A 26,091-nucleotide genomic window follows, 5' to 3' on the forward strand; every position below is an offset into this window, starting at 1 on the left:
TGTGTGTGTGTGTGTGTGTGTGTGTGTGTGTGTGTGTGTGTGTGTGTGTGTGTGTGATATCACACACTGCTGTAGTTGAGACTTCAACTGGTAAAAGGGTTTACAAATCTGCAATCTAATCGACCATACTTTAAATAAACAACTAGAAGTAAGACTGAAGGGCTGAAAGAAAACAGCACGGACTGCCCTGTATCAGCAGAAACACAAAGTCAATCTTGTACCTATTTTTACTTTAGGCCAATGTGATCCAATAAGCTAAGCCTCAATGACAAACAACATTCAATTAAATAAAACCAGAATTTCTGAACTCAATGCCAAGATTTAAATAAACCAACTATTTACAACTATTAAAGGGACCGTTCACCCAAAAATGAAGATATTAGAAGAATGTGGTTAAACAAATAGTTTCTGGTCCCCATTGAGTTCCATAATATTTGTTTTTCCATACTATAAAAATAAAAAATTGTTACTTTTTAATGACAATTTTATTGATTAATTAGCCTAATAACAACTTTTTGAAATATCATATAAACAAACAAGATACTGATAAACCCAGTTTAATCTGCTTAAAACTTTACATACTCCACCAATGAATAAGACAAACCTGGTCAGTATTTATAATTATAACGTTTCACAAAAGAATCCAGCATTCACGAATTACTGACAGAACTACATCACTATGTCGTTTGGGTGGGCACACTAATTAGTGTCAAAGATTTGAATTTCTTGTTGCACCTGTGCATCGATGACAAATATCAAGGCCCCAGTTCCTCTGAAAATCATCTCGTAGTCAAAGGTTGGATCAAAAAAGTCCACTTGTCCAGGGAAGTCCCAGATCTGGAAGTTGACAAAGGAGCTGCTGGAGATGTCATCTTTATAGATCTTGTTGGTGCTCTCCAGAAACAGGGTCTCATTGGGGGACATCTTATGAAACACCACCTAATAAGGCAAAGACATTTGACACATTAAAAAGCATTCTCAAAGTGCCCAGTTTCACCTCCGGTGGGAGAGTAATAAAGTCAGACAGTTGTGAAATCAAACTAAAAGCCAAGTCACATGCTTCATGTACTTTGAGGAGCTTACTGGTGGCAAGACTCAAGTCTCAGAGGCTTCAAATTTTACATTCTTAAATTGTATAGGCATGCCAATCATAGGCATTTTAAAGATGCACTCAGTACGTTTTTTTATTACATTTAGCTGACAATAATCATCCCAATAGTACCAATGGTTTTGGATTTAATATTGACACCATGGATGTGAAATTATGGATGAAAAGTCAAAACAAAAAAAAATACTATACAATTATATAAGTTTTGAAAGGGTTTTCTGTTGTTTCAGTAGTGATAAATGTTAAATCACAAATTAAGGTGCTTACTTCATCTGTTGCCAAATAGACACTAATGTCACTTTGCCAGAAAAATAACAACAACAACAACATGTTGCTTACACACTTTTTAGTTTTTTTTTTACTGTGATCAAGTGGTACGTCAAGGAAGTTTCACGGTACAGCAGTTATGACTGTCATGTGTTCGTGTTCAGTGCTTGATGATGCAGCATTTATCTTCAACTGATGGCGTGGAAACTGCGGGGAGTCATGACTACAGACACCGACAGGAACTGCTTGTTTGTATGGTGTTTCTTGCTATACTGTTTGGTACTTTTATATTTATGTTTTCATTAAAACGCTATATCAGACAAACTTAATATTACTATTGTTATTATCAGTAGTAGAATCTCAATCAATTACATGACACAGTAGGTCATGTGACATCCCCATGGCAGCGCCCAAGAGGGGGCGACCCGCTCCATGTACAATAAAACAGCATTTTCTAGTAGACTGTGTAGTTTTCATCCCATGTGATTGCTCAGGATTTTAATAATCTGTCAAAATCGCTGTTCGCTACTTTTTGTACGTTTTTTTTAATTAGCAAATATTACTAAGTGCATCTATAATGGCTATATTTCCTAAACCAACACAAGTAATACATGCGAAATGCACTTAACACGCAATTTATACGAAATGAATATCCTGTTTATAAAGATGCGCAAAGACAGTAAAAGAAAACTGATCGTCCTCAAGAATTATAACTACTTCCAAATGTCAGAAAAGTGTCTTCTAGTCACCTATTTCTGTACGTATGATCTACATAATCTGTATTGAGATGGTGTGGTGAAGGATGAATATATGAATAAGCATTTCAGGTTTTGTAATGAAGAAATCACGTGCCACAGCAATGCCGGGTGAGTTATCACAATATTAACATGGCACGCACATAATGCTACATGTATCCTTCTTAGTCAACTGAATGAGTGTGATGTATTTTGGTCTGTATGGCATCCAACTCCATAAATCCACCGCTGCTTAAGAAATAGGTTGGTTGGAAGGGCTCTGAGTGGTGCTCTTGCCCGTGCCCAGTGACAGCTAGGCAGCAGCCCGGAGCGGCTCTGACCCAGTTCTAACTCGCTCGACTAAGAAGTCAGCAGGGGAACGACCATATGGAAACGACAACCAACCTAGACGCTCTATATATCATCTCTTCCTCCTACCTTCTGGATAGAGGACTTTCCGCTCCTCCTCAATCCCATCAGCAGGATTCTCGGTTTGCTGTCGGAGGGAGTGGGACTGTCCTCAATGTCTCCTTCTTCTTCTCCATATCCGAAATCTTTGGGAAACGAGTCCGCCACCCCGTAGCTGTCCGCCAGCGGTGCCTCGTACTGGATCGACATGTTAACCCCCGCCCCAACCCCTCTAAAATATAACCTGGCCGATTTTTAGTAACCCAACCAGCACGATATTAATGCTTGGCGAACAAACGTAAAACCTCGTTATCGTATAAATACATGAGAGCAAACTTCTTAAGGATTCTCCTTTAAATCTTCAGTCTCTTGTGTTTCCCCTTCTGGATGAAACGCCCACTTAAAATCGACACTCGAGTATAATTGGTTGGCCGGCCGGTAACTCGAATGCTGATTGGATAAATAAAGTGTCACTCTACTAAGCTATTAAAATGTGGGTGGGATCGTTGCAAGTCATGTGCCTGATGGTCACCTGACAAACAGATTTGTGTGAATGGGTGTTTTTTTCCGACCGGTCACCTGAAACGGTATTTCTTAGCTTAAAATGCTGATAAAGATTTGTTGGTAAATGTTGTTTATGAATGTTCGTTTATAAATGTTCGTTAAATCCCATTTTCCAAGCTAAGTGGCACATAGCCTACATTTTGCTTTTTGGATATGAAACAACCTGTAGGTTATACCCTTATAACCATATTAAATAACAAATAAATTAATAAATAAGTAAGTAGTGGGAAAACTACAATGTTAAAATTGTTGGCTTGATCAATGTTAAACACCAAATAGAAAGTTGCAAACAATAATATATTTATTTATTTGTTTGTTTAACTATATTTATTATTTAATACATTGGTTAATATACCATTTTAACATTATGTATGCCAATATGTTAGTTGTACATGTTATGACATAACACAGACATCTTTCAGATGGGTAAACTGGAATTAACATCTCTGGTCATTTGTTATGCTCTGGTCATATCTATTTACCATGTAAATATGTTCATATGACATCAAGACAGCAATTTAATTTGGACAACTATTTTTAGATTTCAAAAGCTTTAAACAGTCTTGTTTAATGTAATAATGAAAGTTATGCCACACATAATTCATATGTGTACCAGTTAAACGACAGGCTGATTAAAGGTTAGGTCTTCAGACAATAACAACATTGACTGACCAATGTGTCACATGGCAGACTAAAGCCAATGTTGTTATTGTTTTACTAATGTATATGCACAGATGTATTGAAGACTCAGTCAGGTTACAAAACCTGTTTTGTAGCAGCACAGATCAATTAAATTGATAAAATATACATTTAAATGGTACATTTGATCAACGTAGTGTTGGGAAGACAATATTTTTTGTGGTTAGGACACCACCAAATAAAGTATAAAGGATTGGATCTTAATTAAGACTTCTTGAAATGATAATAGCAAAAGCTTTCCATTCAAAAGTTGAATAGGATTGTAGAGCTGTCTGAAGAAACAGGTTCATCTGAACAACTGTTTGGAAGACCTATGGATTGTGTTGTTTGTTTTGTTATTCAACCATGCGTTCTTTTTCTACAACAGCAAGGAAGTACAACCGATCTAGTTCCTAACACTAAAACTAGAGCAGCATTTAATTGCTAGTAATATCTCCAGTCGTAGTACAAAGTATATTTTGTGTGTGATGACTCAAAATACATATCTATATGTTTATTCCAGTAGATGGTGCTGTTAGCACTTAAAATAGTCTGGTTTTGAGCTGTATAATTAATTCACTGGACTATGTTGTTAAAATAATACTTTCAAATGGCTGTTTGTCCCCTTTTAATGTGAGGTAACACTTCCCATTTATGATTCTTCTCTTTACAGTTAAGTGTAAGACAAGAACAAGAATAGTTTCTTAAAGAAACTTTCTTTAGTACCATAGTGTGACATGAAGCAATGACAATAACATTTTTAAGCTGACAATAATAGCAACAGACAACATACTTTTGAATTTAAAGTTAATTTCAAGCCTGTGCAAAGAAACTGTTGGATATTTTGGTACTTAACTTTGGTTTAGCTTAATTTTGCTGATAAAAGCATGTGTGCATGGTTAAATAATGCACAGTATATGTACATTTATGATGCATATTTTTATATCATCTAAATTCTCATCATTATACTAATATTATTATGAGTCAGCTTGCAATGAGTACTTTTTTGCTAGCAAAATGTATTTATTTTGCTTGTTAAATCTCTCTTAGACTAATAATTTTGAAACACTGGTGTCCATACACTTAGAAAAAAATGTGATGTGACATGTGGCCAAGTATGGTGACCCATACTAGGAATTAGTGCTCTGCATTTAACCCATCCTTAGTGCACACACACAGCAGTGAACACACACACACACCGTGAACACACACCTGGAGCAGTGGACAGCCGTTTATGCTGCGGGGCCCGGGAGCAGTTAGGGGTTCGGTGCCTTGCTCAAGGGCACCTCAGTCGTGGTATTGAAGGTGGGAGAGTGCTGAATATTCACTCCCCCCACCTACAATCCATGCCGGTACGAGACTCGAACCCGCAACCTTTGGGTTACGAGTCCGACTCTCTAACCATTAGGCCACGACTTCCCCAACTTAAAGACTTAAAAAACAGACTTAAAGAAAGATTCGATATCTGTCTTAATTGCACTGTAAATCAGACCAGTTTATTCATCTGTTAATATGACATATGCACATAAAACAATTTTTTTCACAACAGTAATTTTGAAGATTTTTACAGCTGCTCTATTAAAGCACAATGTATTTTAATTTTTTTTTTTTACCATTACATCATTTTGACTTCTGATGCCGGAAGCACTCAAAAAGAGAACAAGGTGTCCAGGTGAGAACAAGGCATACATAATCAAACATACAATCTCTCTAGTGTAGTCATACTACTATTGTTAATTCAATATATTGTCAGTGTGTACTGCTAAATTGATATGTATGTAAAAAGAGAGCATAAACAATCCATTAAGGATTAAAGAGTTGAATATAAAACTTTAGTCTGAGATTGGAGTCATTTTACAGTCACTCTGGTCATTTTCCATCACTATATAACTGTACAAATGACATGGCTAACATCAATAGTGAATATACTGTATATAAGGAAGTTTTCTCATATCTGTAAGTCTGTAGGAGCTGCTCGTCTGCTACTGGAACTGCTGGCCAATGAGGCGCGATGGCTTGGTGATGCTCGTGGACTATGCTGTGACTCGGAGCTAGATTCTTCTATTGAATCAGGAGAGGTGGGCCTGCTCATTTTGGAATCAGACCTGGATGAAGTACGTGCCCGCACAGCGGCGTAAGGACAGCGGGCCTTAGCTCCTTCCAGGGAATCCGTGTCTGATCCATTACCTTCTACAACCGTTGAGCAGTTCCAGGGTGCACTGACCTTCCATGGCTTCTTTCCCATGCCGGATGATGTGTGAAAAGATTCCCTGGTGTGGCTCGATGAGTCTGAAGTCTTAGAATCCTGGCCTTTCTTGAGTAGAGGTGGAGGGTGGACAGAATCTTCCCCTTCGTCTTGTTTCGGCGGTGTGACGGAGTTGCAAGGCGGTGAAAACGTATCACTGCTGGTGTTGTTGGAATTGCTGTTGTGCTTCGTGTGACTATTCTGCAAGTACTTTGGTGCATCAGAACCATCTTTAGCTGGCAAATCACCCTGAACAGGCAAGAAAGCAGAGGATGGGTTGATCAAAGGAGCGTAGGCGGTTCCATCAGGTGGTCTCTCAAGAAGAAGGTTGTATCCACAAGGTGCAGATGTAATGGTGGTCTTGTGGCCAGTGGAGGTGCCGATGCATGTCTGATGCACCACCGAATCTTTCTTCAGCTTGTTGGGATAGTAGCTGTCATCGAGATCGTCCCTCAGCTGTGGGTAGTAGTTCAAGATGACCTTTTTAAGCTTCTTGTAGCCCAGGTGCATGATCTCCAGGATGTTGAGAAACAATGAGATGGCAGCTATGCATTGCATGAACACCATGAAGACGCTTTTTTCAGTGGGTCGAGATACAAAGCAATCCACTGCATTCGGGCAGGGCTCCCGCTCACATTTGTAGAGCGGATTTAGTTGAAACCCATACAGAACATATTGTCCGGTCATGAAACCCCCCTCTACGGCCGAGCGGGTGACTATGTGAGCCACGTAGGTGCGCAGAAGAGACCCCCTCAACGGAGCTTTGTTCAGCTTCCCCTGGTCAATCTGCCGAAGCTCACGCTCTATTTTGCGTCGTATCTCCGCCATCTCTACATCCACGGTCTCGAGTTCACGTCTCAGTGCCAATTTTTTGCGCTGCCGTTCTTTTTCAAGGGCACGGAGGCGGTAGAGAGCATGGCCCCTGTACACTAGCGAGGGTGAAGAAAAAAAAATGACCTGCAGCACCCAGTAGCGGATGAGGGAAATGGGGAATGCCTTGTCATAGCACACATTGCGGCAACCAGGCTGCTCGGTGTTGCAGATAAAGTCAGCCTGTTCATCATTCCACACATCCTCCGCTGCCACCCCAAGCACCAGCATCCGGAAGATGAAGAGGATGGTCAGCCAAATCTTCCCCACGATTGTGGAGTGGATATGCACCTCTTCCAAAATCCCACCAAGAAAGTTCCAGTCTCCCATCTTTACTCTGGCATTTTTGTGTCTGTTAAGAGAGGGATTAAGGAGCAAGACTCATGAAAATGGACTGGGGCTCTGCCAACACGTTCAACACTTTTGGTCAGAATGTGTCCTAAAGTAGCATTACTTGGAGACTTGACTACACTAGCTATATCCAAACACCAAGAAATTGTCTTACTCATTTCACAGACTAAAGCAAAATAAAACTATTTTAACTCAAATGGAAAGACAGACCAAAACTTTCAATAAACCTCTGGCGGAATCTGCTAACAACATAGCCTACTTCAATATGGAAAAATAGCATCTGTGAAATGCTGTATTATTTGTAAGAACTGAAACTTTGAACTAAATTTGGTCCCCATTCTTTTTATACTTAGAGACTTGATTTGCCATTGCAATGCTACATACCATCAAACCCTAAAATAGAAACATTTATGTTTGTATTTCATAATACCTGTAGCTAACAGCGTGTCACCATATGCAGTCTAATTTAATGTCCCTTCTATATATTTTGTGTTTGTTAGTTGTCTTTCAATTGTATCTGAAAACCTCCAAAAATAAAATAATTTAAAAATGTCAAAATATTTTAATATTAACATGCATTGAAAAAAAAAGTACCAGACTATTAAATGATTTTACAGCATACGTCTTTCATCATTACTGTCACTTTTATTTTAAACTGACATTTTCCCAGAGCAAATATGAACATCTTGCAACCTAATATATTTATATAAATGCATAAACCATTGGAGACTTATTTCAAAACTAGGAAGAAATAACATAAGAAATAGACACAAAAATTGAATGCGAGACTGAAACTACTGATGCAAGAACACAAAGTCTCCATCACACGCATAAAAGTAGTAAGGTGTATGGTAAAATTCATTCATAAACACTTAAATCACCCCAACAAAATTAAGAGTAATGGTATAGATCAAAATTAGTTTTTCAATGAAAGATTTTTTAAATGTTTACAAATGGTCCCAGGTGTATGGTATAATTTGGGTACAATTATTCTTTTTTTTTTATTATATATTTACAGTTTTGAAAAGAGTGAAAATGCAGAAAGCTTATAATAATAATAATATATTTTTACTTTTATCTTTAAAGTGTTTTTAATTTAGACCTGAATTTAACAATCTAAAAAAAAAATTGTTTTTAATTAATTATATAATTACAAACTTTTTAATTGATATCAGGTATAATTACAGCAGTCATAATACTATTCAAATTATTAAATAGTAAAAAAAAAAAAGAAAGAAAGAAAACATGCAGTGCTACAAAATACAATCAATCAGTGCATTGCTGTCGACGTTCTAAGCATCTTGTTGTTAAAAGTAAACATAGTTAAACTGTAAAACACCAACATACCTTAAACAAACAAGGAGGAAGTTAAGTAAATTTTAGACCTGAATTTAACAATCTAAAAAAATATATATTTTTTTATTAATTATATAATTACAAACTTTTTAATTGATATCAGGTATAATTACAGCAGTCATAATACTATTCAAATTATTAAATAGTAAAAAAAAAAAAGAAAGAAAGAAAACATGCAGTGCTACAAAATACAATCAATCAGTGCATTGCTGTCGACGTTCTAAGCATCTTGTTGTTAAAAGTAAACATAGTTAAACTGTAAAACACCAACATACCTTAAACAAACAAGGAGGAAGTTAAGTAAATCTTCATGGCAACTCAAAAGCTACTCCAACGCCTACACTTTAAGTGCAAAAAGCTAGACTCATGCCATACTGGTCATCGTTAAAGGTCTCGACTAAACGCAAAACAAGCAGGTCTTATTGGTGCCAACTTATTGTCATGCAGGAGAAATCAATACGGTAACCGATGCCATTTACCTTACAGCAGTATGCGCAGACTGCCGGTGCGTGAAATCCCCGCAGGTCATACAAGCGCGACGAGGCCGCCAAAATATTTAAAAATCGTTGGTGACCTGCACATCTGACGCAGCATATCACCTGAACTTTTGTGACCCCTTCTTTTCTCTCTGTTGGCACCAAACGGAGGTTTCCGAATACGCACGGGTCTGTTGGCAAGCGCATTGCTTCTGTATGTCAGTATGTTCATGCTCTTATGCACCCGCTCTTAATCGCAGTATACGGTCTTGCATGTTTGATTGCTAATTAACACCCGCTACCCGCTACCCGTTACCCGTTTCCTGCTGAGTTGCAAAAATAGCTCAACTGTAAGCGCGTCTACTGGTGTAAACGCAAGCCTGAGCTAAACGCACGCGCGCGTCTACTGGTGGATTTCCACGTTTTGTACAGAGAGATGGAGAAGCAGCACATTAAACCAAAACAGTGACTTGTTTTATTGGTGAAATGTTGAATAAAACAGCAAAAGGCTGATAATTATTGTTTATTCCATGAAATTGTTCACAGCTAAGCGCAACGCTTTCTAATGGCATTTGGCCACGTGTTGGCACTACTTTTTGTAGTCAATACTTCGGGAAGCAATCAATCGGTCATGTCCGATTTCATACTCTGCTGGGTCCAGCCCAGTGTAATTAAGTTGTCTCTGCTAGCTGTGGTGATATTTTATTCCATTTAAAATAAATCAATGGTGCAGTCCCATTGCGCTCACTAAGTATACGCTGTTGGTTTGATTCATCCTGCCACATCTATTTAGGGGCATATCAGGCAAGCCCTATTTAACTAGTGAGTGAGCCTCTTCATTACACAATCTGATTCATACTAGGCATGATTTTAATGAATAACTAAATTAAAGCTTTGGCATTTTAAAAAGAGAAGCATATTAGGTTGGCTTGAATGCATTTTATGCTCCCTGATGTGCTCTCAGATTAAAATTTAACTATTTTATGACCTTCCATTATCATATTAATAATAATAATAATTTAAAAAAAAAGAACATTAAAACACCATTCTAGTCTGCTCCTAAACTTAAATTAAGATTTAAGCGTACACCACATATATCATTATATGTCAACACATCCATTGTAGATGGGGTCAGCAAGAACAAAATGACCATATTGCATAAAAGCTAAATATATACGATACCTTTCAGAAGTTTGAGGTCTGTACGATTTTGTAATGATTTTGAAAGAAGTCTCTTATGCTCGCCAAGGCTACATTTGATTAGAAATACTGTAAAAACAGTAATATTGTGAAATAGTATTACAATTTAAAAAGAAACTTATGTAATATATTTGATGTAATTTAATTATTTAAAATGATTAAAATATTCAATTAATGTTTTATAGTGATTAATATATATATATAGCAATTAAATGTTTAATTCAATTATTATATTTTACATAATTACATGTATTGCTGTGATGGCAAAACTGATTTCACAGCAGCTATTACTCCAGTCTTCAGTGTGCCATGATCCTTCTGAAATCATTATAATATACTGATTTGGTGCTCAAGAAACATTTCTTATTATCAATGATGAAAACAGCTGTGCTGCTACAGTATATATTTTTGTGGAAGACTTCTTTCAGGATTCTTTGATAAATAGAAAGTTTAAAATGTATTTGTTTGTAAAACTGTACAAGTCTTTACCATCGCTTTTGATTAATTGAATGCATCCTTGCTCAATCCAAGTATTACATTTAAAAAAAAAAAAACAATCTTGATGAACCCAAACGTATTATGCATTTCTGCATCTAGCAATAGATTGGAACGAAGCATCTGGTCGTGGGAGGCAGAGGCAGCAGGGGAATGTGGTGGTGGTGGCCGATCACATTTCAGTGTTGCTCGAGTTTATTATGCAGCAAGGGTGAGGACTAGCAGTAGTATATAACAGGATCACTTCATGACATAATGCTTGAACGATCAGTGAACTATTTTATGCCATGTGGCTGGAGTTTGTTAGTGGGGTTTGTAAGTCATTTTAACAAGCTTCCCCTGCAGCAAACACGCCATATAAATATGAAGGACCTCAGTGAACACTAAACTGCCATCATAATAGCTCACATACATTTGTAATGAAAACAGTTCAAAGTTATTTTTGTGAACTGAAAATACCTGCAATGTTGTGTTTAGACTGGCAAGAACACTGTATCCATATTGGGCAGCAATCGATGCTCTGTTCTGGAGAACTACCATCAGCTAATTAGAACAGAGGGAACATTTGTTGTGGGATGCTTTCCGTTGTAAACTCACTTCACCTTGGTTCAGCATAGCACAGCATTTATTTCACATCCAAATTCATTAACCAGTTCATAAAACAACTATATGTAAAACACATAAATACTACTAAATGAAATAGACCCATATGGTTTTAAAGAGTTGTACAGTATCTTTAAAAATGACACGATTCTCCAAATTGCCACCACATTTCCAGCCTTAATCCCATTTCTGAATCTTAATGATTTGATCATCAATTATAAATATTCAAAGTAACTGTAGATGCATATCATTAGCATTGAAATGACATTTCCTTTTTATTACAGGTCAATAACTTGCAATGCAATACCACATTGAAACTACATTGGTGTGACCTCAGGTGGAGGTCTGTCCACATGCTGATCAGTGCTGCCCTCTACTTGTATTATTATGACATCTCAAATATTCTGAATCTAACAAATTTGAAAAACATTTAAAATCTAAGTATATTGAGTTTTATCAAATAATAATAATAATAAAAACTACATGCCAAGTATTTTCTTTTTAACCACAATGCTCAGTTTTGGCTTCCTACAAATCAATTAAGTTCAATTAAATTGAGCTGTTTAGTCTTGACAGCAATTTGTAGACAAGCCTAAAAAAAGGCTCACTAATTTTGTGAATATAAAATAAATGGTCCCACCAAATATATATATATATATATAATAAAATATTAAACTTTTCTTTGTTCCCGAGAAACTATAATGAGTAAGTGTTTATGCAAACCCAAATGAATATTTGGATATAAATGAAAGAATTTTACAAATCTGTCCAAAAATTACATTTATTTCCTTTAGATATGTATACAGTGGGTACGGAAAGTATTCAGAGCAAATGGCTGCAATATAACAAAGAGTGAAAAATTGAAGGGGGTCTGAATACTTTCCGTACCCACTGTATATAGTGTATTAGCATGCGACCTTAAAAGTCTTTAAAGACCAACAGGATGTTCTGACCTATTGACCTGAGACCTGCTCCTTTTAAAAAGCTATGATTGTCCGTTGTGAACTGATGCATGACTTTAACACACATTCTCCTCATGCAGGTGCTGGGGACAAGAAGATGTTGAAAATGACGGCAAAAAAGAAGGCGGCGATGTATCCCACAATGCACATCCAGAAGCGTGGATCCTTCAGGAGCTCTTTATTGTAGTTGGTGAAAAACACATAACCAATGGTCATGCCTGCTACCCCACTGGCAATATGAGCCACAAAAGAGACCTAACAAAAAAGCGAAATATGAAGGACCATTCTAGTATATTAACAAGACTATTATCTTAGTCTAAGGTATTCCATGGTATGGTAACTAGGTATTCAGGTATAAATACCTGTTCAATATGGTTTACGATTGTACTATGGTCTCAAAATTGTCTCACCTTCATGCCAGCCTCGTGGGTAATGAATCTTCTGTAAATAGCAAATCCAACATCTGTTCCAACTGAAAAAAAATAATACAATTTTATTTTCCAGTAAATAGGTCTGGACACAGTGCTTAGTTTTTCCAAATATTAATAGTAGATATCAAAAAGATGTCAGATGTCATGAATGGAAAGTGGAAATGGGCGCACCAATCAGAACAATTACTAGGATGCGAAACACTCCCAGAAGTGGCATCATCTCCCTGAAATTCTAGAAGAAAAAGAAAACTTTTTTCATTTGGAACTTGATTATATATTGGAACTTAATTATATCCCATTAAATATTAAAATCTACTCACCACCACAGCATTCATGAAGTAACCTCCCATGAGGGCATAAACACCACCTGAAGCACCCACAAGAGCACTGAAAGGATCAAAGATGGAGCTGGCGAGAGAGCCTGAAAGAGGATTCATACATAAACACACATTCCATGAGAATAAGAACAGGGGCCAGAGCTAAAGACTGAAATGAATGAAGCCAAATAGAGATTATAATATATATATATATATATATATATATACATTTACAGTAAAAACATTAACAATTTCTAAAAGATTTCTAATTTTCAAATAAATGCTATGAACTATGAATTATTGAAATACTGTTTGCAACATTGATAAGCACCAACTATTAGAATGATTTCTGAAGGACCATGTGACACTGAAAGCCAAAGGAATAAATTACAATTTTAAAAATACAAATTTTGTAATAATATTTTACAATATTACAGTTTCTACAGTATTTTTGAACAAATAAATGCAGCATTGGTGAACAAGAGATTTCTTGGAAAAAAAAAATGTTTAAATTCATACTGATGCCAACTCTTGAATGGTAGTATATATATTAGGGCTGTCCGTCGATTAAAATTTTTAATCTAATTAATTAGCCTACATGATGTTTCGATTAATTAATCTAATTAATCACAACATAAATTTGACTGTGAAAATACCCACAAAAGATTATTTAAAGCCATTTTTGTGCTAAATGATAAAGTATCAAGTAGACATTACAAATTGTATAGTTTTTTCAACATAAAATGTATTACACATAAACATTTAGGCTACAACGGCCTAACATGAACTATGGAACATAAAAGAAGATAATTTGAGAAACATCTCAGTATTTTTGTTCATACAATGAAAGTAACTGGTAACCAAAACAGCTTTGTTACCAACAGTCTTCAAAATACCTTCTTTTATGTTCCACAAAAGAAAGAAAGTCATTCAGGTTTGAGTAAATGATGACAGAATTAAACATTTTTGGTGAACTATCCCTTTAATGTTATTATTATTATTATTATTATTATTATTTGAAATTAAATAATACTCTAAATAAGAAAATAAATCTGCCAGCAGGTGGCGGTAAATGTCTTCATTCGATTCGTTCAAACGGCTGATTCATTTAGGAATTTAGTAAACGACTCTCTTTATGAATGGGCCTTTGAATCATTGATTCACACGATTCATTCAAAACGCGATTCATTCTGAAACTGAACACTGCTGTGTTGCTCGGAGATGCATATTCTCTGCAAAATTGAACAAAAACATAATATTCTGTTTAAAATATAACACAATATCAACGTCTTTTTTACTGAACTGTTGTATAAAATCCAACTCCTGATATTCAGGACAAAATCACTCGTGATATTGCTCTCGCTGATATAAATATGAGACAAAAACTCATACAATATATATATATATATATTTTTTTTTATGACAATGAAGTATAAATTTGTATCAACGGCAACACAAATGAGGCCAATCACAGTATGTATTTTATACTAAATACTATTTTGTAAAAAACAGTATGTGAAACAATATGCAGTGTCTATAGGTGTTTTAGAATAAACATTAATACCTTACTGTTATCACATAACTTACACTAACTGTTTGAAGTCCAATCAAATACTAATAATAAAGTCACAAAACACAAGTTAAATTATGACTGATATTCAATTGCTTTGTGTTATTTCATTAATGTCAAAATGGAAGGTCAAACAGAGTGCACTGCAGTGTGATATACCATATCCTATGCAGTGAACTCTGGTTGTATACTGTATCCCAATCAAATTTACCAAAATGCACAAACCCACCTGCGAGGACCCCAGCCATATAGACCATGCCAACTTCAAAGCCCTTATGCACCAGCTCCAGCGCAATGCCCAGAAAAAGCTGCATTATCAGGTTTCCCATTATATGCTCCACACTAAACCAAGACAGATAGTCAGACAGATATATTAAAAAGTTACCAACAGGGTACTAACTTGGATGTCAGATACAGTTTTGTTTATTGAGCACTTTCATGTACAACCATAATTTTCTCAAAATAAGTCATTTTAAAAATACAGTTGAATCAATTAAGCAAAATATGAATAAAGGAAGCCCCTTACCCGGCATGTACAAACATGTAGGAGAGAAACCGCCAAGCCTCCTCACGGTTTTCAGGCTTATGGGTAAGAGGACTATCCCAGATCCCTGTTCCCAGGGTTATCCACTGCTTTTGAGGCTTCCATACCGCATAGTAGATAAACACTCCCAACTGTCAAAGATTGAAAATTTGTGACTTCATTACTTCATTTGCCAAAAAAAACTGTCCGTGTCAATGTCTCAAAAGTCATTCATTTCTACTGTAGCAGGGAAATTTCAGGTAACAATGGGAAAGACGTTGGCTTAGCAGAATTTAACTCATATTTAGGTACATCATGTTAGTACAAAATAAATCAAATTAACGATGTTTAAATTATAAAAAAATATGATTTCTTAATCACTTAATGAAAAAAATGACCTTTTCTAATGGAAGGTCTCATAAGTTTCTTCATTTTCAAGACACTGATTGTCAGTGACTAGAGGTCTATTTTGAGGAATGTCCATGGAAACAAGGATGAATCTGGCTTTTTAACCTCTGTGGCTAAGACTTGCCAAACAGAAATGGAAAAGTGGAAAGCTACGCTCAAAAGAATCTTAGTTCTTTCAGAGTGAGGCAGGGACGGATCTAGAAAATAATTTTTAGGGTGGCATGGGGTCTATGAGGGGTGGCAACACCAAAGCAAGCCCCCCATGCATAGTTTTTGGGGATTTATGGTCTGACCTACACAGTTGTGTTCACAAATATTGTATTACCATTAAGTAATCATCTATACTGTTTAAAATGAAAAATAAATAACAACATTTCAATATCCATCATGGCACCAAGTCAATACACAACATAAAAAACTTCAACAGGTTATAAATGTTTCTGAGCTTGTATCACTAAAGAAGACATGCGGTTCTATTAAAATTACATAGGCTACTTAGATGGTATAAATCACGTTTTAGTGCAAGTCTAAGAGCAACAAAAACTTGAATTTCCTAACATTAGAATGAAATACAATATCAAAGCACTGAAACTGGATCAGTTTTGAAAATGTTTGATTTTCTGTTATTAACAGAGGTGGAAATGTCTGTTATCATCCAGAACAAACTCTATCAACCATATACTCTACCAACTGCATAGCAAGAGCCTAGCAACCACCCAAAATATCCTAGCAACCAACTAGCAACACTTTAGCAAACATCTAGAACATTTAACTGACCAAACCATTTATGTTTTTAAACAAGACTGTAAGACAAGCCATCATAAATGTGTCTTTCAAACTTTTCAATCTAGTTATTACAGTTTTTCTTACAGGTTTTTTTCAACTGCTTACATTTACAAAACTTTGCCTCTTTTTTTCCAAACTTTACACACAAATCCAAGAATTGCACACACAAAATGCAAAATGCCTCACATCTCTTGCAAAATGAAGCACTGCATTCAAAATATCACAAACACATCTCAAAAGCAAACACCTTTGCCATAATATTAATAATTCCTGTTAGATTTTTGTGTTGCATAGTGTGTTGTGTTTTGCAAAAAGTGTTTTATGCAATTGAAAACTGAGTCAAAGGCCGAGAATTAGTGTATGGTTTTGCAGATTTGGTGTGTGGTTCTGGTGTTTGAGTGTTTCTGCAAAAATGCAGTACACATAAAAAATGGCTGCAAACAACATTTGACAGTCACACGTTTGAAGGTGTACAACGTGCTACAGTTTACTGTACATATAGAATAGTGAAATTTCCATTATCTAATGTACTGGCACTGGACTATAATTATACTGTGTAAGTAGGCCTATAAAACCCCTGTAGATCATGATTGACTCAGCTCTCTCTTCTCTCCGTTGTTAGGATGCAGAGATTCTGATTGATGTGTCATCAGTTGTGCTACCTAATGTTTAACTTACTCGTTGTTCAACTTTTTGAGAAATGTGTCTTTGTTTTGAAAAATGAATTAATTGTTTGGGGGAAAAGTGCCAACTAAAATCAGTTATATGTTAACAATACCACTAGATTCTTACCTACCTCTTTGTTTCCGTGATCGGCATCTTCTTATTGATTTCGTTATTGTTACGGCAGGTAATGTCCATGATGAAAGTGGGGCGAGCGGTCGGAGAATCGAATAACCAAACAATTACGCGATGCATCTCAGACTTCTCAGGGGACTTCTGAGTTAGCTGCGAAGCAGTAATTATCTGATTCACGAACAAATGTATAAACAATTCGTTAGTAGTGAACTGGGAAGTTCCGCGCTTTGTGGTTTTGACTCCGGTTCATAAGAGTCATTTGTTAATGAAGCCGACTAGCCTACTACACTGGCACGCTCCGAGTGCACAGCAATCATCGTGCACAGCTTATTGAAAGACGTGTTTTATGCCATTATTGTGGCACATGAAACACTGCTTACATTTATATTTTTCTGTGATAATTGTGGGGTGGCACAGCTTTTTCTTGCCACCCCGGTAGATCCGCCCCTGGAGTGAGGCATCCCAACGAAAACATTCACAAATTATGGAAATGTACTGGTTGCTGCAAACAGCTCAATGAATAAACATTTAGGCTACATTATTACATATTGTATATTAGCCTATAACATTTACATATAGGACCTTTTTGAAGAAAAACAGCTTAAACCAGTCTAAAATTGTTTCCAGCCTTACAGGCCATCTTTTGGCTGGTTTTAAAGGGGTTTTCAGCTTGTTTTCAGCTAAGAGACCAAATGAACCAACAGAAGACATGACTGGAGACCATCTTAAAAGACCTAAGATCACACAAACGTTAACTGTAGTCTTAAAAAAACAGTAACTGTGGTGACAGTAGAAACAGTTTAAACTTATCAGATACCCAAAAAGATCAAATTCCACAGGTGCAAAGGTTGATGTTTTGCAGTACCTCCGCTAAACTGACGAGGATGATGAAGATTGGTGGCGGACAGCAGTTCGCGCGCTCCAAATACGTCTCCCGTAACTCCTCGGGAAGCATCCATCTAGAAAAATTATTCTGAAACTTCTCTACCCTCCGACCTCTCTTGGGATTTCCTCGATTATCACCTTCTTCGTCCATCCGCACGGGAAAAGTGTCCTGTTCTTCGGTGTCATTATCGCCCATTTCTTAAAAATGCTAATCAAAAAGGTCGTTCTGCATTCATGGACAAGAATCAACGGAGAAATGTCAGGGGTTTTTTGATTGACATAAAAGTTATTAATATTCTTGGCAATTAGCAAAAAATCAAACGTATAAGAAAACTAAAATATAGTCCAAATCATTTATATGTCAGCTTCACATGAATTAGGCTATACTCTCTCTTCCGGAGTTGTTAACTTTAGCTCTTCCTGCATAAACAAACTCATCCTGTATGAAATTATTTACGAGCTACAGGCTACGTGCTCTTCATTTCAGAAACAATTTTATGAAAAATAATCCTCATGGGAGAATGATTAATATATTGTTTGTTTTTATATTGTAGTTTTTTTTTATTGTAGTCTATCGAGCACGTGCGTTCTGTAAATGTTTAGAAGTTGTTATTAAACGGAGCCAAATGTAGTTTTTTTTTTATGCCCGAAACTATTTTGAATATGTAGATAATTTGAGAACAACACTCCAGTCAACTTACCACTTTCTTCTGGGGGGTATTCCAAAAAGTAGGTTATGTGACATACACGGGTATGTTTGAGGATAAGCGAGTGGATAACCTTCAGCTTTCGGTTCCAAAATCAGAGGTTACTTTCAGGGTATGTAAGTAACCATAGTAACTTGCTCTCTGAAGATAACCTGCTCCGGAGCAGGTTATGTTCCAGGGTTAGTTCACTTCAGCGCACGTGTGATCTACTGACGAGCCTTCAGTGGGCGTGACAGATAGCGCACAACATTATATAATATTACCAATTAGGTGGCGATATGCACTAAGCATGTAAACGACCACTGAACAAAAGAAGAGGAAAGAAACAGCATGGCGCGCTTTTTCTTAGCGTCCGTTTCCGTCCGACTCGCCGATTCGTCGATCTGTTGAGAATGTCTTGAGTCTTAACCAGGAACATACTCTGAGTTGAATGAACTTACTCCCGGACGCGTTTTTGCAACCACATACCTCGACTAAGCAAGGTTTGGGGTTAATCAACCGAAAGTTCAGGGTTTAGCTGACGGTAAGTTAACCGTGCGTTCTGGAATACACCCCTGATCCACCACCACACACGTGTAACAATACAGATTTCTCTTGAGAGCACGCACAGATCAGTGCTCATTAATGTTGTTCGTTTTGAAATAATAAAAACGAAATAAAGTCTATATTTACAATATATATATATATATCAGTAAAATAACCAAAAGATAGTTGTGAGACCACCACGGACAAAAAGACGCTCCCCCTGGACAATAGGCTAATTAGCCTATAGACTTCCACCAGCTTTTCCGGTTCCAGTCTTCCTTCCTCCAGTTTCTATCTGAAGGGTGTGGGATCGTTTTGTTTACTTTTGTTGAACGAAAAAAAGCAACCTATGACCCGACAAAGTTTGGTTGACTCTCTACCTGCGCTTCCTCAAAAAAATGAGTTTCGGTTCATCAAGACTTCAGTAAGCGCATCCTGTTTGTTGTCCTTATTTTACAAAAGCACAACGTTTTGTTGATATTGTGAGTGCACATAAATAGAAGTAGACCCTTTACCGTTCCGGATGTTATATTACTCTCTCTTACCTTTATGAGCAAAATTGACGGCGTATCTTAAGTTGTTTGCAAGTGATCGCGCTGTCGCTTCCATGCATGTGCTGCAAAGCGCTTTGTTTTCCACTCTCCGCACAAACAATTGGATCTAGCCTACGCCTAATAGCGCACATTTATCTAGGTTAAACATTTAAACTAACATTGTGATATGCTTGAAGATTTTATTTTAGGCAAGTCGTGATGATTTGAGAAGGCAAAATTGATCAAACATAAGATCACTGTCCCGCTGGCCGCTTGAAAAAAAAAAAAAACTTGAACCCAACAAGCAAAAAATGTTCCAAACATATTTCTAAATGAACTTTATAAAGAAATATAACCACTTTGCTATTAAAAACAAAACGGAGCTATTTTAATGGCTGCATCAGCAGCTGTGTACTAGGGAAGAGAGAGAGAGAGAGAAAAGACACGGGTTCCAGTCAGACTCAGGCCAGTAGTTCTGAGAAGCTGTTGGACAAAGGCCGAGCTATAGGTTGTTACGATTTTTTGCAACGAATGTTTGTTTAAAGGGGTCATATGATGCGTTTTCAATTTTTCCTTTCTCTTTGGAGTGTTACAAGCTCTTGGTGCATAAAGTGCCTCTGCTCACTCTAACTCTCCCGCCGTTCCTCATTTTATCCCCCGGCCTCGGCTCACTGTAGGCCGCCGTGTGTGACGCTGTTTCGTTGTGAAAGCAAAACACATTTCTCTGATCACAAATGCAGACATGGTTTTATGTTTACGCGGCATATTCTTATTTAGGCTACTTTCTTATTTAACTGTATTATTTATTTGATATTTAGCCTATTTTAGAGTTCTGTAGGCTGCATGTTCCCTGACGAAAATAAAAACGCATGTTAATAGATGTTTGAGCCTCATTTCAAATCTGATTGGACCATTAAAAAAAAGGATATCTGTAATTTCAAATATACACACTACTTAAATGGCTATGCTTTTATCTTTGAAGGAGGGTCTTTTATAGACATTCAACAAACTGTATTAAAGTGTATAAGTTTTGACAGTTAATATTTTAAATCTTAACCATGCTAAAACAGACTCTATTGCTCTCTCTCTTTCTTTCGTTTTCTTTCTTTGCAGGCATGCATGATTTTTAACTTCAACCTAGAGAAGATGGACAGTTATAGGCCCAATCATAATTTTATGTACACGTGCAAATTTGTACATACAATTTTGTCTACTCTTAAAAATAAAGGTGCTTCACGATGCCATAGAAGAACCTTTGGTCACACTTTATATTAGTTGGCCTTAACTACTAACATCAACAAATAAGTACATTGTACTTATTGTGGTCATATTGTATTGCAAAACACTTTTGCTGCTATTGAGGTGAGATGTGGGTAAGGTTAGGGACAGGTTTGGTGGTATGGGTAGGTTTAAGGGTGGGTTAAGGTGTAAGGGATGGGTCAACAGTGTAATTATAAATGTAATTACAGAAATTAATAACAGATGTAACTACATATAGGTATTTTTAAAAATATAAGTACAATGTAAAAACATGCATGTACACTAGAAGTGCATTGTATCAAATTATTTATTTAAATGTAAGTACAAAGTTAAGGCCACTTAATATAAAATGGGACCAAACCTTTTTTGTCTAAATGGTTCCATAAAGAACCATTTCACAAAAGGTTCTTTGCGGCGAAAGAAGGTATAAATTATAAAAAGGTAAGAAAGAGATGGTTCTTTAAAGAACCTTTGACTGAATGGTTCCTTGTGGAACCCAAAATTGTGGCATTGCTGTGAAGAACCTTTTAAGCACCTTTATTTATAAGAGTGTATATCTGCAATGGAATCTTACTCTCTCACCCAAAACAAATCCCGTGTGTTCAAAAATACTTGGCAATAAATATCTTTCGCATTCTGCCAAATAGTACTTTTTCTGATACCCTTCACACAAAAGGAGGAAGATCAAATATTGGTTCAAATAAATATGATTTTAAACAGGATGGAACAATGGTTCTATAAGAGGATTGCACTTTGCAGGGATTCATATATTCACAGGGCCCTATAGTAACAGGAGTGCCAGGGAGCCCTCCTACTAGATGAAGATCCTTGTTTAAGAGGCCTTAGGTTATATGGGACCCATATATTAAACATAAATAAACATTTGTTTTCATTGTTGTTGGCTTTTCTGTACCAAACTGGATGGCGCACCCTTGAGGCCCAGGGCCTTCTTAATGTATTCACTAATAATCTTCATCTATTAGCAAAACTCTCATTAATGCTCATTAATTAAGAGCATTAATTTTCAGTTGAAAATAACGACTGAGCCACTTTTTTTTTTAACAACTTCAGTGCACCATCATTATTAAATCCTACAGCAGATACCAACCAGCATATTCTTTGAAGTTTCCTTTTTGTGTTACACAGGGGAAAAGTCAGATGTTTGGAACATCATGAAGGTGAGTAAATGATGAAGTATTATTCATTTTTGAGTGAACTAAATCAAATTGACATTCAAACAAACAAACATACACAATTTATTACAAAATATCTGCAAGAAATTGAATCAGTACAAATGCTGACTTATCACAGATCTTTTATTTGTCAAAAAAAGAAAAAAAAAGTTGGAGAGTTAAAAAAAACAGACTGAAGGATAGAGGAAGAGTCTGGTATATCTGCTGCAGGTAAGTCACATTACATTATACAGAGATGATCGCATCAGCCAGGCTTTTTACAGCGGTAGTTTGACATCTTTTCCCACAAATTCTTAAGAGATTAAATTTCCTTAGAATGCATCTAGATTTGCATGTTTGGTGTTGGGCCATCAGTAACAGTTCAGCAAAAAAATTAGTTAAATGTGGATAGACCATAGCACCCAAGCATTTTTAAAAGGAAAAATAGAGAATCAAAAGTAGGAGGAAATTTCAAGTGAAACGAAGGGAGCTGGTTCTACAGCAACCAGCTGCTGAGGGGTGGCTAGTACCATCTATAATGTTCCTCAAGACACATCTGAAAATGAGAGACAATAATCAGAATTTGGACAAACAAGAAAAATGAATGTGAAAAAAAAAAAAATGAATATATGACAAAATGTTAATGGATTGCTAATAGAGGAATTTAATATACTTACAGCTTGCAGGCCTGGCGCCATATCTTCGCATAATCTGATCCTGTGTGAATTTCACAAAGGACTCATATTGTTCTTGAAGTAAAAAGAAAGAAAAACAGCACATTAAGAACACAATTCAGTCAATTCAGCTACTACATTACTGTGTGGAATCTGCAATGTGTTGTACCTGCAAGCTTTGTGTTCAGTATCTGTTCATACTCTTCGCGCATCTTCTCCTCGTGATCTTTAATAAGGCGCTCACACAAATAGCCAACCTGCCTCAGCGTGAACAGTGGCTGATCCTTCTTCAATGATGAGGCACCTAAAAACATACACACGAATCGGAATATCCATCCTTGACCATGTCACTTTATTTTCAAAATTACAAAATACCTACACTACAGTTCAAATGATTTTTTATGTTTTTTAAAGAACTCTTATGCTCACCAAGGTTATATTATTACAATTGAAAATAACTCTTTTTTTAATATTTTTTATAAATGTAATTTATTCCTGTGATGGCAAAGCTGAATGTATAGAAATCACTCTAATATCCTGATTTGGTGCTCAAGTAACATTTCTTCCGATCAACAGTTTTTCTATGCAATATTTTAGTGGAAGCCATGATAATTGTTGTTAAATCTTTTGTAACATTATAAATGATAAAAAGTGACAGCAAAGACAAATTTGATGCATCCTTGCTGAATCAAGGTATTAATGTTAAAAAAAAAAAAAAAAAACTGTCACAGTTATAATTAATTAATTAAATAATTAAATTAAATAATAATTAAATAATAATCATCACCATTCGACTTTACTGACAACAAATTTGGCACACTATCTTCACACTCCACATTATACCTTCCTGTAAAGTGCAGCTACAACCCTAATCAAAAGCATCTGATCCAGCTAATTAAAACATTCAGGAACATTTAGTAACTACAGCTGGTGTGTTGGAACAGGGTTGGAACTGGATGGCAGAAGATTTCCAGGAACAAAACTAGCCACCCCTGGTCTAAAGAAAATGATTGATAAATGGTTTGAGCACCCCAACTAAGCACATTTCAGGTCATCGGCTCCTTTGTTTCATGAGTGTGCCCAGACAAAAGAGAGTAGAGACATTCAAAATGTGCAGTGTTGGGGCAGGAGGGCTTCAGGAACAAGTCTGAAACCACTGGACATTATGTTTTGAGTGGACTGACCTGTGGGAGAGCTGGGGGAGGTGAGGGCTGGACTGGAGCTCTGGATATCAGTGGAGCTGCAGGGCTCAGTCTGGTTAAAGGCCCCTTCCAACTGCCGTCGCCTCTGATAACGGTTGTACTCCTGACGAATGTTCTGGAAGATCTGCTCTGTGAGGGTCAAAGAAAGACAATCGAGAGTTAATAACAATGATAATTGAGCTTAAATTAATGAGAGAAAAAAACTGATTTCCCCCAAGTATTTCTGGAATACCATCATTTCCAAGGAATATACTTCCTTGTGTTCAAATCATCTTCAAAAACAAAGTAGTAAAGAACAACAGTAATCACTGGCATTACATCAAGCACACACAATGCACAGAGGATATCCTGCTTTCAGCACAGATCCCATTACGAAAAGAAAGAGGGAAGAAATACGTTTCACTTCAGTTTTACAATCAGCTACAATGGTACATTGACAACGTCACTAGCAAACACATACAAGAGAGAAAAATGGGATGGCTTTAAGGTGGGTCAGGCTTATTTCTGGAAACCAAATCTGGGTGACAGGACTGCAATGCGGAGGGGAGCAATGCAACCGGGAACATCCGGAGTCTCTTTCTAGAAAAACTGGGTTGAGTTTGGTCTTAACCTTCAACCAGTGGACGACTCAGAATTATAAACCAGCATGACTTTCATGAGCTATACTCTATAAAATGATCTTCTCTAGTCGTCTTAATTGATCACAAAGGAGAGTATTATTTGGAGGGCGAGTATCTGAACTTCCTGAATGTAGGTCATTTAAAGCTTTAAGGGTGGACATCTGAGAATGTTTGCATCACTCATCTTGGGTGGGGTGCTCAGAGTTTCCCCTTCTATTAGCATCGGCCTTCAACTAAAAGACGGAAAAAGGGGAAAACTCAAGGGGTGCCAGCTTCTCTAGCTTGATGCTAATGCATTCCAGCAAAGCAGGCAGTGTGGCTACAACCTAACAAAGTGCCTCACTGCAGAAGAGACTTCTTGTGTTTACAATGTAGCTCTCATCTGATTGGTTTTTATTGGTTTAAACACAGGAAGGCTTAGAGTTCCCAATAAAGAGGTGTTATGGGGGCTCAAGCGCAACTTTACACTAGCGTTCACTCTAGAAAGGAGTATATTAGAAGCAAAAGACTCACTAATGAAGTGTAGATAATCTCTTATTGAGGGTTCTTCCTCACAATAGAGGTACTTGTTGACAACAGCACTACTAATGTACATTGTACGGTTTTGGTCCAAAAAAAAAAAAAAAGCCAAATTAAATAGGACAAGTTCACCCAAAAATTTAAATTCTGTCATCAGGTACTTGTCCTCATGTCCTTCTAAACCTGTATGACTCCCTTCTGTGAAACACAAGAGATAATTAGAGCCCGACCGATATGGGTTTTTTGGGGCCGATACCGATACCGATATTAGGGAGTAAAAAAAAAAAAAGGCCGATACCGATATATCGCCCGATATTCTTTGTGTATATTATAGTACAGTACCAGTCAAAAGTTTGGACACTTTCCCATTCATGTGTCCAAACATTTGACTGGTACTATATATAGAATACAGTATATACATAAACAATATATACATAAACACATTTTTTGCAATGATCACTCAAATGTGGTGATCAAACACTTATAATGGTGACAGATATGTAAGGGCATTTAACAATTTAACAATAAACTTGCGATAAGTGCGATGCACAAAGTAACGGGGTGTTAGTTGTAACACGTGGTCTGAATATTTATTTTACCATAGTAACATTTAAATTCTGGTTTAAGTACATTTTTTATCTGTTTTTATTATTCATTTAAAATGAGACAAATCTGCTATTATTTTAATCTCCAATCTGTTATTTATCAGTTCAGATAGTTTTTTAATGTTTTGATTACTAGCAGAAGACACTAACCAGTTTTAAATTCCAGTTGCGCAGATGGGGCACGTTGTAACACTGCGTTACAATGTGCTATTCTATGACATTAGCGATGTAATTTACAC

At 36.5% G+C, this 26,091-nt stretch overlaps 4 protein-coding genes across 5 annotated transcripts in view; all 4 read right to left on the bottom strand.

The window, feature by feature from the left end:
• The window catches only part of LOC107700741 (ras-related GTP-binding protein C-like), an 11,116-nt gene extending 8,224 nt beyond the window's left edge, over positions 1-2,892 (bottom strand). Inside the window, exons 1-2 of the mRNA XM_016502529.1 lie at positions 2,548-2,892; positions 736-939 (exon numbers count right to left, since the gene is read on the bottom strand). Coding sequence (XP_016358015.1) covers positions 736-939; positions 2,548-2,727 — 384 coding nt within the window. The 5' untranslated portion in view covers positions 2,728-2,892. The remainder of the gene's footprint in view (positions 1-735; positions 940-2,547) is intronic.
• A 2,444-nt stretch (positions 2,893-5,336) lies between these two features.
• Positions 5,337-9,405, bottom strand: LOC107700742 (gap junction alpha-9 protein-like). 2 transcript variants are annotated; one of them, XM_016502530.1, is made up of 2 exons: positions 9,061-9,405; positions 5,337-7,226 (listed from the first exon to the last, which is right to left on the bottom strand). In XM_016502530.1, the coding sequence occupies exons 1-2, from the start codon at positions 9,108-9,110 to the stop codon at positions 5,708-5,710; spliced, it is 1,569 nt and encodes a 522-aa protein (XP_016358016.1). In that variant the 5' UTR covers positions 9,111-9,405; the 3' UTR covers positions 5,337-5,707. The 2 variants fall into 2 exon arrangements, with proteins under 2 accessions (XP_016358016.1, XP_016358017.1); XM_016502531.1 differs by lacking the exon at positions 9,061-9,405 and adding an exon at positions 8,857-9,016.
• A 2,918-nt stretch (positions 9,406-12,323) lies between these two features.
• LOC107700688 (rhomboid-related protein 2-like) lies at positions 12,324-18,231 on the bottom strand. Its single transcript, XM_016502427.1, has 7 exons — positions 18,016-18,231; positions 15,162-15,310; positions 14,865-14,977; positions 13,069-13,169; positions 12,920-12,980; positions 12,728-12,789; positions 12,324-12,572 (listed from the first exon to the last, which is right to left on the bottom strand). Exons 1-7 carry the CDS (start codon positions 18,229-18,231, stop codon positions 12,390-12,392), a joined length of 885 nt encoding a protein of 294 aa, XP_016357913.1. The 3' UTR covers positions 12,324-12,389.
• Positions 18,232-22,595: 4,364 nt separating this feature from the next.
• The window catches only part of LOC107700743 (akirin-1-like), a 13,480-nt gene continuing 9,984 nt past the window's right edge, over positions 22,596-26,091 (bottom strand). Inside the window, exons 2-5 of the mRNA XM_016502532.1 lie at positions 24,091-24,237; positions 23,076-23,210; positions 22,910-22,981; positions 22,596-22,788 (exon numbers count right to left, since the gene is read on the bottom strand). Coding sequence (XP_016358018.1) covers positions 22,778-22,788; positions 22,910-22,981; positions 23,076-23,210; positions 24,091-24,237 — 365 coding nt within the window. The 3' untranslated portion in view covers positions 22,596-22,777. The remainder of the gene's footprint in view (positions 22,789-22,909; positions 22,982-23,075; positions 23,211-24,090; positions 24,238-26,091) is intronic.

The sequence above is a fragment of the Sinocyclocheilus anshuiensis genome, unplaced genomic scaffold, assembly GCF_001515605.1.
Source record: "Sinocyclocheilus anshuiensis isolate Anshui unplaced genomic scaffold, SAMN03320099.WGS_v1.1 scaffold782, whole genome shotgun sequence".
In the NCBI taxonomy this organism is placed as follows: Eukaryota; Metazoa; Chordata; class Actinopteri; order Cypriniformes; family Cyprinidae; genus Sinocyclocheilus; species Sinocyclocheilus anshuiensis.